Here is a 17500-nt window from a genome sequence, read left to right as displayed (position 1 = left end):
TCAAATTGGGGGTTTTGGGTTACTTTGTTCGTTTTCGTCTGAAAGTACAATGTAATTGTCTGACTGAAATGTCAGAGTTCCCTTCTCAACTGTCCCCTTCGAAAAATTTTTTGCTTTTTCATTTAAACAGTGTCAAACATTAATTTTGACTTTTCAGTTCTCACTGCCTCTTTCTCGGTGCACTTCAGAATCTTCAGTTCCCACGGCCTGCTTCTGTCTGACCTTGTAGCTCAGTCGGAGGAGCAGCGGTGATCTAACCCAAAGGTCGTGGGTTCAATTCCCACCCTGGTCAGAGTTTTTCTCTGTCCTTGTGTGGGCCCATTTCCATTAGTAGGGCTAATGCTCACATGGTTCATATGGGGTACAAAACTAGCACTTCACATTACACTCTAATCAGTTAAGTCCACTTTTAAAAGAATCAAGCCCTTTGGTTTGACGCTTCTTTTCCATTGTTCTCTTTTTCGAACATTAAATTGCCATTTTCCTTCAAGTTCTTTTCAAATCCATTCTCTAGCTCCACATCACTGTCTTGATTGATTTGACCACTCGACTAGGGTGAATCTTGAAAGTCGCCAGTTTCCTGCGGCACTTTGTCAATTAATAAATTCAAAATCACATCTTCTGCTAAAACAATAGTATTTATGAACACTGTATAATGTGATGTTGACTGCCAAAATTGCTGAGGATTGAATGTTCACTTGTTTGTCTGAACATGTGCTCAAGTTTAACGATTCACCATACCTCCGTCCTGCATTTGATCAACTTCAGAAATATTTACAATCTCCTGAGCTTCACGACCACCAACTTCATGGTCATGGATTCTGTAAATAATAAGATTAGCACTAGGCTTATCTAATCATCAAGTGCAACGTGCTGCCTAGTTTCGAACAAATGGTCAGAAATTTGTTAATTTGTTGATGCACATGCAATGTCCTTGGGGGGAGGGGTGGTAGGGTTCATGCAATGGTGAGAGCACCAGATTGCCTTCCAAAAATGTGTACCAAGGTTGATCTCCACACTTGGTGTCATTTGTGAGTTGACGTTATACTGGATCTCTACTCTGCTTCCACTGGCTTTTTGTGTAAAGTGTAGTTTTGCCCTAGCTTTCATAAAAAAAAAACAGAATTTCCTTTTCTCCACTAAAATATGTCTCATCTTGATGTGCACTCTCTCCAATTAACAATTAAGGCTCATATACTTTCCGGCTGTTATTGTTTTAGTATTCTCAGATAAGAATGGTATAACGCAGGCCCTGTCTCGAAGAACACCTGTTCAACAAGTACATGTAGAAGGTGTATAGCTTTTAACAGACCCTACCACATGTTCACCTGGCTTCATTGGGTGGTGTTGTGAGGTGTCTTTGAATTTTCAAAAATTAGGAAAGTGCGAAAGTACTCGGTTAGTCAATCATTATCATAAACAAAAGTGAACACTTACAAATCATCCACAGTCTTTTCTGCCCCTTCCCCAACTTTAATGAACACCTCTTCCAAAGTTGTGATTGACACTCCAAAACTAGCAATGCCAAATTCGTCCATCTTGTCTAGGGGTTGAATGATACAAATATCAAAAAGTTGAGAGGAAACAACTGAAAAGGGATAAACTACATACATTGCACAATTACAGTAATTTAGAGGAACTTGGCAAACATTGCAGTGCTTACTGTAATTATGCTTGCATGGTTTGTCTTGGCAAGGAAAAACTATTGATTGTTTTTTTAAACAACTCACAAAATTGTGAGACATCTGCATTGCTCGATCAGTTGCAACGGTTTCCTTTAAGTGATCACAATACACGACTACCTGCACTGTATTGGATTTCTACCCTTGGCTAACTTTCCCTCAAGTTTTGTCATTTTTCATTTCCTAACTTTCATAATATTATTGTTCTTCGTTATTCCTCGTATTTTTTGTTTGGCGTAATACAATGACCAATGACCACAATATCATTTATTTTACCTACATGTATTTGTCATAATTTACAAATTATGACAAGAACATTGCGAAGTGCATAAGTGCAATAATCAGAGTGCATCTATTCTTGCTACTTTGTGAATTACTTGCAATATTAGATAACATTAAACCATGAAATGCAAACAATTTCAATTCATACTTTCAATTTCTTGGAAAAGCCGTTCAAATCCACTGGCATATTCACTGCTCAGAAGAAACTCCATCTCAGCACCAACACTGCTCAGAAGCTGCGCATTGGGAACATGGCCGAGGATCAAACTTGTCACTGAATTCTGGTTACAACCTTCCTTCTTTACCAATGTTAAGTGGTAACCAACTCCATACCTGTTACCATATTTTTTTTATTACAATTATGCAGCTTGTGCAGGGAGGTTATCATTCAATGGTAAATAACAATATTTATTATTATTCCTGAACTTCCATCAAGTTTTACCAGTGCAATAAGGGTACAAGATTCGCAATAATTTGGGAGTTTAGAAATGTAAGCCACAAAGCAAGAATATTATTGGTTAAAAGAGGTTTAATAATCCTCTTAATTTATTTGGGAAAGTATTGTCATTTATAACCCTATCACATTTCATCATGCCAAGAACATTCCAACACTTGAATTGGTCTCAATGGTGAATTTAAGACAGACATTTAAATCATATATTCAAAGAATTCATCATGCCTTTGTTTACAAGTGGACGTCCCTATACTAAAAAAACAAAAACCGCTATACACTGAAATTTGACCTACTAGTAGATGTACTAGCTGTGGCATTCTTGAAGGCTAGCTATTCACCTAGTTCTCATTTAATATGCCGGTACACTGTACTTGCAAGAATGCAACAAAATGTCAATCCCAAAACTCTGTTTTGGCCCTTTAAAGGTATGGTGAGCATCAATGTCATTTTTCTATGAATATACTGTACCTGCTCTTAAGGAACAAAGAACTTCCACAACATCTAAGCTGTCCATCAGCCATAATAGCAATGCGATCTCCAAGGAAATCAGCTTCATCCCTAAAGCAACATTGCAAGTGGAGTTAACAGTAGTCATAGCATTAAATGGGGTTTGGGAGACACCAATACATCTACGAGACTCTACTTTTGACAGCCAGCTCCTAGATGAATCGATACCCTAGCAAACCAGCCCAAGTTCCAATACAGTATGAAACACTAGCACACATTGCATGTTGAGGAAAGGGAGAGGGTAAAAAGTCCTGAATGTGTCAGAAAAAAAATTATTCCTGCCATGACTGGCTACAAAGATATGCAAGGATACAAATATGCTATGTCTTCTAACACAGTGATGCATGTGCATGAAAAATATTATAAAATTACGAACTGCAACTATCATTTTACTTAAACCAACTAAAATTATATGTTAGTGTATTAATACCAGCATTCTTGTAAATCATGTACCACTTTTTTTGTCAGAGCTCTGATCCGTTAACTCCCGCTGCTAAGGTGGCTTAAAGCTATATAAACTTACCGGTAAGTAATAATCTCTAAGAAGGCAAAGAAAAAGAAAATGGCGTCCTGTAATCATTTACTTGTTTCATCAAGTAATGTTTTTGGTCTCTCTGCTATTCAACCAGTTAATCTGGTGTACACCAAGACAATTATTATTGCTATTATTATGTTCACCTTAGAGATGGTGAAAGTGGGAGATTCAACATTAATTGTTTTGGCTAAGTCAATACAATTTGGGTAATTGTGAAGAAGAACTTCCCAAGAAACCTGTCGGCCGACTGTCGGCCAACAGTCGGCCGACAGTCGGTGACCTGTTGGCAACCTGTCGGTAACGTGTCGGTAACCTGTCGGCAGGACAAACTAAAATGATCGTAAGCATTTACTTGTCTATTGCTTCTAAACTACGCGAAAAGAGCTAAAGGCAGTTCATAACGATACCTTGAGCAGCACTTATACTACTAATATGGCTTTTGTCCACTGTTTTAGCGTTGGCTAGCGATACTTGCCCACATTGTAAACATCATTCATACATACATGACATACCATAAGAGGCCGCGTTGCATTGTAGGGCGATTTGAAGGAAAGTGTTTGTCTCCTCTACGAACTATGTATTGATACGTAGCTTATGGTTTTCAGAGTTCTTAGCAGAGTTTTCGATTAAATTATGTTCCAATGCGATTATTAGATTGTCTGGTGTATTGTAAATCACGCAAGTGATATATCCTATACGCATCTGATAACAACCGATAACAGTTGATCGGTAAGTAGGTGAAGTCTGTCGAGTCATACATCACCATTACGGAATGTCACGTTAAATGCTCGTTTTTACCACAATTTTTCTTTTTTCTTAACCGATCGGTAACCTGTTGGTTAGCTGTCGGTAAGCTGTTGGTCAACTGTCGGCCGACAGTTGACCGACAGTTGGCTGACAGGATTTTTGGGGAGCTCTTCTTCACAATTACCACAATTTGTATCCACCAATAATCACTTCCACCTCTGTGAATATTAATAAACAGTGCTGCAAATTATGAAATAGGGCAGAAATGAAAAATCTCTCTTTTTTTTTAATATGCTTAGCAAGATTGTATTCTTATGAGGCTTACATGAAGTGGGTGGTTAAGATTATGGTCTTTCCAGCTTTGTGTTTGAGCAGTAAGTCCCAGGTTCCTCTTCTAGCATATGGGTCCATCCCTGAAGTTGGCTCATCCAAGAACACAATCTCCGACCCTCCAATGAGAGCTATCGCACAACTGCAACAGGGACATTAGTGATGCCCGTTAGAACAAAAAGATATACATGTAACTGTGTAAAACGAATTTCACTAAGATCAGGACTTTGAGTTACCTCAGCTTTCTTTTCATTCCACCAGAGAGCTTAGATGAGGCCCAGTTCATCTTATCATTTAGCTGAATGTCATTAATCATCTGAAGAACTTCTGAATTAGCTTGTTGGCCAAATGTTCCCTACAAATAATAATTCTGAATTTATAAGTACTGTACACGTATATGTTGCCGGTAAAATCCGTTCTCAGGTGAAATACGTCTTTACCTATGTTAAATTGGTGATCCTCATTTTACCTAAGTAGCATACACACTCATATGAATTAAAGAACCGTTTTTAGAAGCCTAAATTAAGCCTAGAGAAAAATTAGGGTCAGGTTAGGATTTGTTTTGGTTATTATACATAGATATCAATTGACTTACCATACAAAGGTAAATAATAAAAAGAACTGTGTTGGGTTGAGCATAACCTGCGATCAGGCTCTATTTTAGTTTCGCGTGGTACGTAATGTGGAGTTGGCGAAACGAAAAATGGAGCCTGAACAAATTCCTCTTCGATATTCCTTCCGCCCACTTTTTTTGATTGATTGACATGTCCTTCATCGGCCAATCAAATTTACTTCCATTACACGAATACACGCGTGGACGGCAGATTCACGCTATTTTGTTTTGACCAGAGTTGCTTACCGTGGGAGGAATATTATAAACGAATTCGAAAGTTACCGTTGGCTTTAATTTGAGTGAAACACATTTACAGCATGGGGAATGTTACTTTCTGTACCTTTTCGACGACTATATCGCGGCAAAGGCCGGCGTAATTCTTCCTCCGAACTTCACTGAATATGCAATCTTTTAAGCTTGACATCTTAATTTGTAATTGAGATAACCTTGCATTTTGTCGTTGGACGGTTTGGCAATAGATTTTTAAAGAAAAAAAAGGGAGAAATACATTATTCCTTTAACGTGTTTTCCCATGAAGGTTTCTTTGGTGATTTTTTCGGGTAATATCTTAATTCAGTTGCAGTGTATTTCTAGAAGTTGCGCGCAGTAAAATCATGATAAATTTGGCCGTTAATCTTTTGATGGAGTACGAACAGTAAGATGGACTCGCAAAATTGGTCTCTCTGGAGCGAGAGTTAAACCAACTGGAAATATTATGAAGCAATCTTGACTCCAAATTGTGCAAACAAACCGTGTCATGTACAGTAAGTGATACACAGATATTCAAAACATGCATTCGTGTAACTTGCGATTTTATCAGCATCTCCTTGTTTTGATATATATGTCCTTTGTCTCATCCAGGAAACCAATATGCATCGGCTTTCATTGCCATTTGAAAGAACCAGCTATTTAGCTTTCAAAACATCAGGGAAGTTTGTGCCTTGCCAAAGTACTTTCAACCACATGGCCACAGAGCTCGACAACGGAATCACTAATTTCACTCTTTTTAGAGATTCAAACCCGATTCTGGACAAGCAATGAGATGTTTCAGATGGCATATCTCCATTTATACAAATAAAATCAAGTTGCACCGTCCACGTCATTGTAAGAACAAAAGGCAGCAATTTTTTTCGTACACTTATGGCGGATTAGTCTCTAGGACTTCGCGAGAGCTCCGCGCAATCACGATGGCATTTTCACTTCCGGCATTTCAACAGCCAATCAGATCACGAGTTTGGTCGGCCAAAATTTGGCCGACCGTCCGGAATTCTCGAGAGACTTTTGGTCAGGCCCAATTTTAGCGAGCGACGACATAAGAGAACATGTGGGCGAAGCTAAAAATGGGCCTGATTGCAGGTTAGGTTGAGCATGTTTGTCGTTGTTAGTTCACTGGTGAAGACACAGGACCACAGATCTGGAGGGTGCCAGTTCGAGTACCAGTAAGTGATTAGTACAGTCTTCTGTTTCCTTACTACATGTAAGTATGTTAATTGTGATGTTGAGCCTAAAGAGTTATTAAGTGTATGAATACAGAAACCGCTAGATGATACAAAACAGTAAGAAGGTATGTTGAGATGCGTAAGGCAATGAGAGTTTGAGGGAAGGTATAGTGTTTTCAATCCTTTTGGGGGGTGGGGGAGTGCATATTCAACCTACTGTACTTATTCAGCTACAAGCCGAGCTCGGCTATAAGCCGAGACCCCAAACTTCTTACGGAAAAAATCAACTTGATTGACACGAATTGTAAATGCATAATACTCGGCTATAAGCCGAGACCCACTTTAGGTCTTGATGTGTATTATCGACTATGGAATTTTCGTAATTTAAAATACAAATTGACATTGACTGAAAAATTATACTCAAAGCAATCAAATGAACACGAAAGATAAGAAAGCGAAGCGTTTTATAAAAAGTTATTCGACTGGAAACCTTACAACCTCGCTCTTTAAACTTAAAATAGTCGCCGGAGCAGAAGCTGTAGAAAATAACTCCGAGATCGCCGGAGAATACGCAATCAGCGCGTCGATTGTTCCGTCGCTGGAGGAAAGATAAGTTTACACGATCTGTGATGCTGCAATCTCGTTCCCAGACTCCTCGTTCCTTCGATGGGTAAACCAGGCTTGGCACGATATTCCCGAGGAGATGGGAAGGCGTTCGTTCAAGACTTGTGGTACCTCTATAATGCACTCGACGGCACAGAAGACGATGCAGTCTTCGACGAGAATCGATCCCGATTATACAACAACACGAACGGCTCCTTTACGAGCCACCAAGTAATAAAAATCCATATTACACCAACAACAACTTCTCTTCATTTTACAAGTAATTTAGTTCGGCTTGTAAGTGAATACACGTTCATTTGTTAGTGTTTTAATTTGCTGAGAAAATTCTTTTTATCAAAAATACTCGGCTATAAGCCGAGACCCCTTCTACCGCTTCAAATTTGCCCAAATTGAGTGAGAATTTGTGTAAAAATTGCTCAGCTTATGGCTGAATAAGTACGGTAGGTAAAAACTGATTCAACCTGAGAACGGATTTTACCGACAACGTATAAACTTTCTTGTTTCTTTGAAGACATGATAAGATTTCAAGGATTTGGGACATAAATGTTATAGAGGAATTGAGTCTGCATCTCAGAAATGCCAGTGCTTCAAAAGGCAAAGATTGGAGTCAAGAAGGAAGAATACTTAAAGATGAAAAAAAATGGAAAGATTGGCAAATGGTGAAGTTAAATTCAAAGTTGAATGATACCTTCAGGTTGATGAAGAATTCCAAATGTTCTTTGACAGTCAGTCGATCAAAAAGAACGTTATGTTGTGGGCAAAGTCCAAGGCTGTCTCGTATTGCATCCATGCCTGTCAATATACTCTTTCCATTAACATGTGCAGAACCAGACGTTGGAGGGAAGAGACCAGTTAGAATTGACATTGTAGTTGTCTTCCCTGCTCCATTATGACCAAGTAATGCTGTGATTTGACCTTTATACATTTGAAGTGAGAGTCCATCAACAGCAACTTTAGAACCTGTTGAGCCCTGCAAAGAATCGGATTGATTGAACAAACTAAACCAAGCTACAGTGTATGACAAGTGTCACAATGGGCATACATGATAGTAATTTAGTAGCTTGTTGTTTTATGCTTGGGAGTGGCATTATCAGCGGCCAATTAATTTCACACTTAATTTCCTCTAAAGGAGGCAAGTAAATTAATTACCATGCATAGAAAAGTGCATCTTTTACTTATAATAAACAGAATTCCATATTTCTCTCACTGTAAACTTCACAAAAAGTACTTAGTAGCTGGCAAGAGAAATGCCCTTAAATGCCCTGAGAGCTAGAGTATTGGCTCGTAAATGCACCATACTTCTTCACTTCCCTTGCCTTCATATGAAAACAAGTATTGATTAATCAAACAAAAGTAAAAGGCCATTTGGCCATTTTGGTCTATCAAGAACAGGAGAATTTTGAATGACATACTTGGTTTTTTTTTATACAACTACAGACCTGGTCTCCTTTGTTCAAAAGGTGGATAACACTATCCACCAGACAAATCACTATCCAGCAGATTAACACTACATGTACAGTAGCAAAACCAATTGAGTAATGAAGTGGATAGTGATTTATCCAGTGGATAAGCGCTATACCCACCCTTCGAACAACTGGGGCCTACACATTCATTACCTTGAAAACTTTCCTGAGATTCTTGATGGAAACACCCACTGGCAAGTCATGAGTTTCATCTTCAATATCTGGATTATCAGCTCTGTCCACAGGTCCCATCTCCTGAAATCCAGCTCCAAAAGGTCAAAATTTACACAACAAATTTAAAAGGGAAACACCAATAGTTACAATATTATTGAAACTACAACTTGAGAGTTTACCTCTTCAGAATTCACTTGCATAGTGTTATCCTGTGAAACTCCGCACCAATAACTCTTTGTGAAGGGAAAATAGAATGGCTTAGGGATGCCATAACTCCCTGGAAATACTGCTTCAACATACCTGACAACAGGAAACATCACCAACATATCCATATTGTTAAAAATCCTCTAGCAGAGCAAAATACGTTTTAATGACCTATATCACTTATGATGTTTTTCCCCGGTCTTGGTCATGGAATAACTATATACAAATATTATTTGTTATTATTCATGGTGTCATTGTTTCCTAATATTCTGAGCCCTTCCTACATTCTCCTGTTTTTCCTACTTTTTTGCATGATCAGTGCAAAATGCAACACTGGTATTAAATGGTAGTAAAGCAATTCTGATGCCTGAATTACATGTATAATTGAACCATTACACTACCTCAGGATTAATTAGGTGCCACAGTGACTGACTTCGAAGCCATGTCCTTTGAAAACTGTGCTACTTGGAACTTCCAGTAAACTATACAAACCAGGGACGTAGCTAACATTTTTCAACGGGGAGGGGGGGGGTACTTAGCGGGTACCGGTATGTCACATCGACATCCACGCTGTTTTTAGAGAAAGTGACAATTTTTTGGATGAGCAGTGAGTGTGGGAGAGGGACAAGCCTACAAATGAGCTGCAAAGATGAAGTAAGTTTCGGGTGACATAAATTACTCCCACAGATATGGTTTGTATTATTTTTTTGACTGTCACAAAGGGGGGTCACAGGCACCCCAAGACCCCCCTGGCTATGCCCCTGCAATCACCTACATGTATAAACTTATTTCAACCATTCTGGAAGCATAAAGTGGCCAGAGAAAACAAAGAATAATGCAATTCTAGTAAGCTGCAGGCTACCTTTGACAACCTACATGTAACCTTGAGCACAAATGTCAAAAAATATCAAGAAAACATCATACCAAGTGATGACTGCATACACAAGGCTTTCAATTATAAGCATTCCAAGGACCCAGGAAAAGCTGAAGTCATCATCAGGCGATGGAGAGGAGGACACCTTGTCCCAAGTTAAACCAACTTCATTGCTCTCAAACTTGGCAAAAATCCGAACTGCAATTCCAAGGCATGAGTTCGGCAAAAGGCAAACTGCAGCCTTCTCAGACCTGTGTGCAAATAATGCAATAATTATATGATGGTTTTGATTTAATAAAATTAAAAGCCTAGTAAATACTAAGTAAAGTGCAAGTATTGAATTGTGACTGCCCCTTTCCACTGAATGCTTCTCTTTAAAATACAAAATTCAAAAATACTAGTAGGAAATACAATGCTAACTATCTAAGCTACATGAAATGGTAAAGATGCCAATAATTACCCCAGACAGTTCAACATGTATCTAGAAGACAACTACACGAAATAATTCCTTTAGGTACAATGTAGCTCCTCAGATTCCCCCTGGTGATTGTACATGCTAAAAGGCATATACAATTACTCTGTCTTCCACCAATTAAAATTAATTATTCTCAATGCTGTTATATGTTAGTTTGAATATTATTTCTAAAAAACATTAAGTACAAGACTGCACATTAGGCATTCATTTATTCCACTATTCAACTTGATACAATCCTGATCAAATAAGTGTTGGATTTCTGACTTGTTCCACTGTACAGGTGTACAAGGTCTTATTTATTTAATAATATATTACCATTCAGCATTCCTCCTTCCCTTCATTAAGTCCCTATGTCCCCACAAGTTGCAGCAGTGCAAAATAAAGATAAAGTTCTGACCAGAATTGTACTATCATGCAATGACAGTCTGGTAATTGTTCCGCTGTAACAATATAATCTCAAGATACACAATGGAAATGACAATAAAAGACAACATGGTTTCCATACCTTGAAAGTCCGTCAAATACTTGCTGTTGGGCTAGTTGCTGGAATGGAACAAGTGAACAATACCAGGCTACTGCACCAAACAACATAGCCACAACTGGCCTTGAAAAAAATACACTGCAAAGAAAAAGAAAATTTGATATACTTTATCAAACAGAGTTGGCAAAGAAAGAAATAGCAAATCTGTTGAGACAGATACATGATTGTATGATAATGTACTTAACACATGAGTCAACCCACACATACAGTACTGAGTCTATAGGCTTCTGTATCCTGGGCCAGTCATGCACTGGAAGGAGAGTGCATGCTCTCTCCACTTGAGGTTAACTCTCCTTCATAATGACCACTTCAGTTCTATAGATACTAATACTAATTTAACACTTATTATACTTTTGAAATACCTGCCTATTATTATACTATTCAAGTATTTATTGTATTAGATGCTATACCCATACCTTATAGCAAAACAGAACATAATGCTTGCTATGACATAAAAAAGCAGAAACACAAAGAGAAGAAAGCCATCCGAAAACTCAAAGATCTTTGCACCCTATGGAATAGTAATGGAAAGAATTTGTTGTTAATGAATAACATTTATAGGGTTGTGGCAGTTCTGACATGCAATTAAATCCAAATTCTTTCAGGAGAAAATCTAGTGATAAAATTAAGTCAGCGTAAACTGAAAACCAGGTATTAAACAAGAGACTTCTCTCTGACAAACTGCCAAATTATACATATAGGTATTTCCATCACACAATCAAAAATATAACAATGAACAAATAATCAAATATGTTGTTCATTAAATGCAAGAACACACAAACACAAAACCAAAATGTCTTACCTTAAGAATTATTGTAGCTATAATGATGGACACGAGAAGGAACAGCAAATTCTTAGTGAACCATGCACACCAGTGAATCCAGTTTGCCAGTCCCATCATTTTCATTGACTCCTTTAAGCGGTTATGCTTTTCATGAACAAGCTCCTTGAATAACAAAGGTATAAAAAGTGACTTTAATCCCAGGAATTGATGTTAATTACATGAGGATGTGCCATCCAGTGACACAACACAGTCACACACATTAAGTATCCCTATGAGATCCAATTTACATGTACCAAATAATATCAATTATAAAACACTTTTTAAACAATTTAATGTTTGATCGCAATTAATAGAATCATGCCACTTATTTATCATTTATGACGATCATAAATCTTCATTCAGTTTCAGATTTTATTTTTGATTGTGAGGTACTGAAGACAACAGCATTTAATTTAATTATATACCTTCTCCTTGATTTCTCAATAGGCCAACAGAGATATTCCGTTCAAATTATTGGAATTCAAAGTAAGCAGATTAGCACCTAATATCCCATAGGGAGAGGCCAAATTTGTGTTTTGATCAAACTAGTTTTTGAATGAACCACACGTTCTAGGATTGCTGTCCCACTATAAAATCTACCCCAGTCATAGCAAAAAATTAAGCAACCTGCAGGCCTGAGTTTTTCAAAAGATGGATAGCACAATTCCACTGGATAAATCACTATCCAGTGGATAAGTCATGGCAAAACCGATTGCACAATCCATGCAATAGATAGTGATTTCTCCCGTGGATTATAAGGGCTAACCAATTAAGGTTTGAACAACTGGGGCCAGAAATGTTAATGTACATAAGTGGTTTAAAAGTTACAAGTAACAATACTTTAAAAAGTTTGGGGCAACAAGGTACTGTAAGCATTTGTGCATGCATGAAATGCACACAATTTGCCTTTTTCAAGTACTTTTATGGAATTTATTTTATGCAAGCAGCTCGCTGACATGTGCTCTGCTTAAAAAATAAAACCTCACGTTTTCCCCTGAGTGAAATGGAAGGTTTTGGCAACCATGCAGTAATTTTACCTTAATAATCATAACAGCAGAGTACATGAATGCTAAGGTCCATAAGAGAGGCATCAGTCCCTCAACCGTTTGTATGAAGAAGTTCTCGGTGTAGTGTGGATATGGTAATTGCTAAAATGGACAGGTAGATAGTGTTTAGTACCGTAACCATGATTTTGTCTTAAAATGTAGGTCTGATCAGGAGCCTGTGAGTAGTAGTTTGCCCCATGAGTCAACTTTTGCACATGTCTTTAATAGTTTCTATTTTCTTCAGCTCTGTACACACTGTTTAGAAATTATATGGCCAATCAGAAAAAAAGTTATTGACAAACAAGGACAAAAACAGCAAAAACAGTGTATGCAAATTGTGCACATTGATGTAAATTGACGTAAATGAGATCAGTCTCCTGTTGAAGGGGGTTAGTTCTAAAAATAGAAAGATATGTGCAAAGGTTGTCTCAAGGATACAATGCATAAAGAGGCTCCTACTCATGGGTTGCTGGTCTGATCAAAGACATTAAGAATTTTTTTTCCACAAAGACAAGGATTCACTGCACATGTTAAGACTAAAAGAAGGTGAATACTCGCTACCTTTGACACACAGTTCTGCGAGAGTCTTGGAGAAATGTGTAGGAATATAGAAGAATGGGGACAGTAATGAGAGAAAAGAAGGCACAAGACAGGAGCCTTATCATAGCTAGGGGTTAGGGCTGCCGAAGCAGGTGAGAAACTTCTTACATTTTCATTAATATTATTATCTATGATCATTATTGCATCAGAGAGTGATATAAAAATTATTTGACTAGCAGTTACCGTATTTTATACTAAAGGTGTGGAAATAAATGGTATAATTACAGCTTTTCATTCATTACGCGGGATGCCTGTAAGGTGGACCACATAGAAATTCCAGTCCGCTGTCTTTTTATCCTTTTTATTTGTAGTCGCAAATTGAAATTTGTTTTAAGTTTCCCGTATTCCGCAGGACCACATGGTCTGTGTTTGTTACGCATGGAAGTCGGCAAAGTTGATCGAATATCGTGTCCAGCCGAAGCAAATGCAGCCATAAATTTGCTTCAAAAGCTCCCATTGCCTCTAGATTTCACCTAGATCGTTCTTAAGTTCACAGTTGTGCTAACCATTGCTCTCGTTCATCACCAGCTGGGTAGGAATTTAAGCTTGCAAATCTCACAGCTACCGTATTTTTCAGTGAAGCATCCACTGAGCGCGGAAATGTACCGCATGTCTCACAGATATTTTTCATCGCAACCCGTAGGAGGAAAAAAGCCGTAAATTTTTATGTTATCAAATAAACAGTTGAACCAGTCAGCAAACACTTTGTCTGAACACCAAATTTGAGCAACTTTCACAAGAATGGTTCTCATTAAATTTATAAATCCAGCAAAAAGTCCTCACTCAGATAAAAGTGTTGCACTCTCGAGGATGTTACGGTTTATATTACCTAGACTACTAGTCGCTAAGTTATTGTTTTATTGTTTGTAATTTATTAACAAACCCTAACCCTAACCCTAACCCTAACACTCTTAATCAGGATTATTATAAACTAGCAATAACAAAGGATTAGTGAGGTCAGTTTGAGTGCTGTTTTCTGTCATGACGAGGCATTTGTATAATTTAAGTAGTTGTATATTTTGGGGAGAATCATTTTGTACCGCTTTTTAGTCATTGTTCAGTAATTAAGGTATCACACTATATGTATTTATGCATTATCAACATTATGGGATATCTGTAGACTCAGGAAATATGTCTGTGTTCGCATGCTAGAAGACTCTGAGCAGCATGACTTCCATAAGTGTCACCGCTCTATCATCGGCAGGTCTCCCACCCATAAGTACTATAACCCTGCCCGAAGACTGAAAATGGCCCTTTCCTGCTGTCAAATTACATATCCTCACAGGAATCACCCTTTGGGGTCCTGATCAGTTTCTTAATTTATTTCATGTACATTGTAAGAAATTCCTTGTGTCCTCGCACCAACCTGTTGCCACTACACCTTTTAAATTCCAGGTTTCCTTTGTTACCACTTAATACAAGCAAAAGCCTTCCTCACGCAAGCTCGTTTATTAGTGTAAACAGAGTGTGATTACCGCTACCCATTAACACTCGCCTACCACCAATGTGTCCTGGGTTCAATTCCCAGACTCAGCGTCAAGTGGGTTGAGTTGATCCTTGGTTCTCTAGTCTGCACCGAGAGGTTTTTCTCCGGGAACACTGGTTTTCCCTTCTCCTCAGTCTCCCCACTTACATGTAGGGCTCCAGCGCTAGAACATCTAGACACTTAAAGTTCCTTTCCTTTTCCTTTTAATAGATCTTAAGCTTACATCGACCCATCCCGCGTAAGCACCTCCAGGCATCTTGTTTACATGTATGCTGGTTAACATTCACCATTTCAATCACTGTTTTTGCAAGAATGCTTAATCTGGTTTTGATTCCTAAATTTCATTCAAAGGGTGATCAATGAAATCAGCCAGCAATAAAACACAACAAAAGACACTGTGCAAAGGCTGACGTCAATAGAACATCACCTGAAACCATCTAAAAAGTACCTGCAAGTTAAGTGGTATGGCTTCTGTTACATTAGAATGTTCCATTATTATTGCCATATCAATTGCATACTGCAACGGCACAAATCGTGACTTGTAACCCTCACAGCAACCACTAAAATGAAGAGAAAGTAAAACTGTGAGAACACACTTGTTCTAAATATCAATACACATTATAAATCTGGTCCTTTCAAAACTACATGTAGCAGACAGACAGGTGACACTTTGTAAATGTGCAATGTACTGCTTCTTGCAGATTGCAATCTTGAGGGTGAAAGAAACAAAAACAATTCTGTAAATGCTGTACAGAAAGCCTCCTCCTGGATTTATAGAGGGGTGCAGGGCAACCACCAGGGGAAACACCTGTCCATAGGATGTATCTGGATCTTCTTAGATCTTCATGAAAGACCTGGTAAAGATCTATGGATAAAGATGAAGATCTTTGAAAGACCCTTGAAAGATCTTTGAACATCTTCAAGAAACCACATGTATTTGCAAAGAACCTTGAGGGAATTCTTAAGATGTTGAAAGGTTCAAAGATTGAAGAATTATAATGCTTCTTGTGTACAAACCCAGTTCTTGGCCCAACAGCCTGAAAGTCTGGATATGTCTTTTCTGTCCTCCACCGTTTGTTATCACCTGCAACTTCATGGGGAAGCCGCAGGCTATACTTGATATGCTTGGGAAGCTCTGTAGCTCCTTCATTTATACTAAAGTGAACAGCTATAAAAGAGGAATAAAAATTAAAGTAAATTGAAAATTCTGATTTCTTGGACCACTTGCATATTTTCAAGGTTATAATAATTATTTTGCCGTGCTACCTCCAATGTAATCATCATGCTGTGATACTTCATCAGCCATTTCATCAGCTGACGTCCAATTCCTATTGTGAAAGATTCTCCCAGCAGCAGGCTTTACACCCCAACTCTTTACTCTTTCCATGAGTTTTGTTACTGAAAGAAACAACAACAACAAAATTGTGCCAATTGATTAACTAGACAAGTGTTTAAAGTCTTCTGGTGTACCTTAAAGTATAAACTAAAAAGATTCTATCGCCCACTGTAGCTGAACTAAATGACTTCTCATTGAATGGCAGAACAAAGGGATGATCAATGAACAAACAAACAAACAATAATTAATGAAGAAGGGAATTGCAGGAAACTCGCAAGCCACACACCAACTGACTGAGTCTTGAACATTTGCCAGCAAATTCAATTAAAACAAAACATGCATTCCAGTCACGGTCCACTTGTGAGTAAGGGAAATACCAGAATTATTATTGAAGCATGTGATCTATAAATTTTAAAATGCTGTATTAGGTTCAACTACTTCATAAATTCTTTACAAGTCACTCTAAAAAATTCAATCAAGTGCATACCTGGAGGTATTGGTGGATAATATGCAAGGTGTGTCTTGCTTGGACCATACTCTATTACCTGCAGCTGTGCATTTAGCAATGGTGGATTAATGCCACTTGAATTGAAGCCTGCAGCCATTAACTTCGTTCTCTCATTACTTGCAAGAAGTCCCTCATACAGCTTCTTGGTAAAGTTTTTTGATGATAACGGTTTAAAAGAGCCTGAAAATTTGATGGTAAAACAGGTTTAAGTCAACTAGTCAACTGTGTTATTTCGTTTCATGAATGTTTCTTCTCTTTTTTGGTTGATATTAAGTCAAGGGATCGACTAGAATGTCATGTTTTAAAATGCTATATATATGTATATACCTTGATGTACCTTGATGTATCTTGTATCTCCAAGCATTTCAAAAACCAGCATTTGACTTGACTTGTGTTGATTTAGTTAATTTCAGTTTACAGTGCCCCCAAATAGTGCTCCAGCGCTAAATCGACTCTAGAGACACTTAAATAAAGTTCCTTATTTACCCTCCCAATCATGATACACCACAGAGAACAGACCACAACACCAGGAACTTCATGCTCTACTCTTTGCGAACAGTGTGTGGATCTGTTACGTCCCATGACGTTATGAACATTGAAGGGTTGTGAGACAAGGACTACAGTTTATCGTTCTTATCTCAGGAAACTAAAGACTCTGTCCATTTGCAGATGTCATTACAAACGCAGCAATAATCTCCTCAGTTATTTTACGACTCTAAGTGTTGGTCTAGTCAGAGTTGAATTGACTCTAGACCTC

General features: G+C 38.0%; 1 protein-coding gene and 1 long non-coding RNA gene across 3 annotated transcripts in view; one reads left to right on the top strand and one right to left on the bottom strand.

Annotated features, from left to right (window-relative positions):
• The window catches only part of LOC137984892 (uncharacterized), a 21390-nt gene extending 5678 nt beyond the window's left edge, over positions 1–15712 (top strand). Inside the window, exons 2-4 of the long non-coding RNA XR_011119193.1 lie at positions 12215–12253; positions 13388–13505; positions 15601–15712. This is a non-coding gene — a long non-coding RNA (uncharacterized lncRNA). The remainder of the gene's footprint in view (positions 1–12214; positions 12254–13387; positions 13506–15600) is intronic.
• The window catches only part of LOC137984888 (phospholipid-transporting ATPase ABCA3-like), a 47927-nt gene that overhangs the window by 27924 nt on the left and 2503 nt on the right, over positions 1–17500 (bottom strand). Inside the window, exons 4-21 of one of the 2 annotated variants that reach the window (XM_068832221.1) lie at positions 16723–16923; positions 16166–16297; positions 15917–16067; positions 15348–15459; positions 12805–12915; positions 11747–11890; positions 11361–11455; positions 10909–11022; positions 9979–10179; positions 9030–9150; positions 8830–8931; positions 7902–8183; positions 4774–4892; positions 4533–4679; positions 2887–2976; positions 2113–2297; positions 1438–1543; positions 742–821 (exon numbers count right to left, since the gene is read on the bottom strand). In XM_068832221.1, the coding sequence (XP_068688322.1) occupies positions 742–821; positions 1438–1543; positions 2113–2297; positions 2887–2976; positions 4533–4679; positions 4774–4892; positions 7902–8183; positions 8830–8931; positions 9030–9150; positions 9979–10179; positions 10909–11022; positions 11361–11455; positions 11747–11890; positions 12805–12915; positions 15348–15459; positions 15917–16067; positions 16166–16297; positions 16723–16923 (2493 nt within the window). Of the gene's footprint in view, positions 1–741; positions 822–1437; positions 1544–2112; positions 2298–2886; positions 2977–4532; positions 4680–4773; positions 4893–7901; positions 8184–8829; positions 8932–9029; positions 9151–9978; positions 10180–10908; positions 11023–11360; positions 11456–11746; positions 11891–12804; positions 12916–15347; positions 15460–15916; positions 16068–16165; positions 16298–16722; positions 16924–17500 lie in introns of those variants that run through there. The other variant, XM_068832222.1, reaches the window with a different exon arrangement.

Source organism: Montipora foliosa, chromosome 14 (genome assembly GCF_036669935.1).
Source record: "Montipora foliosa isolate CH-2021 chromosome 14, ASM3666993v2, whole genome shotgun sequence".
In the NCBI taxonomy this organism is placed as follows: domain Eukaryota; kingdom Metazoa; phylum Cnidaria; class Anthozoa; order Scleractinia; family Acroporidae; genus Montipora; species Montipora foliosa.
This window is presented reverse-complemented; position numbering and strand designations above follow the sequence as displayed.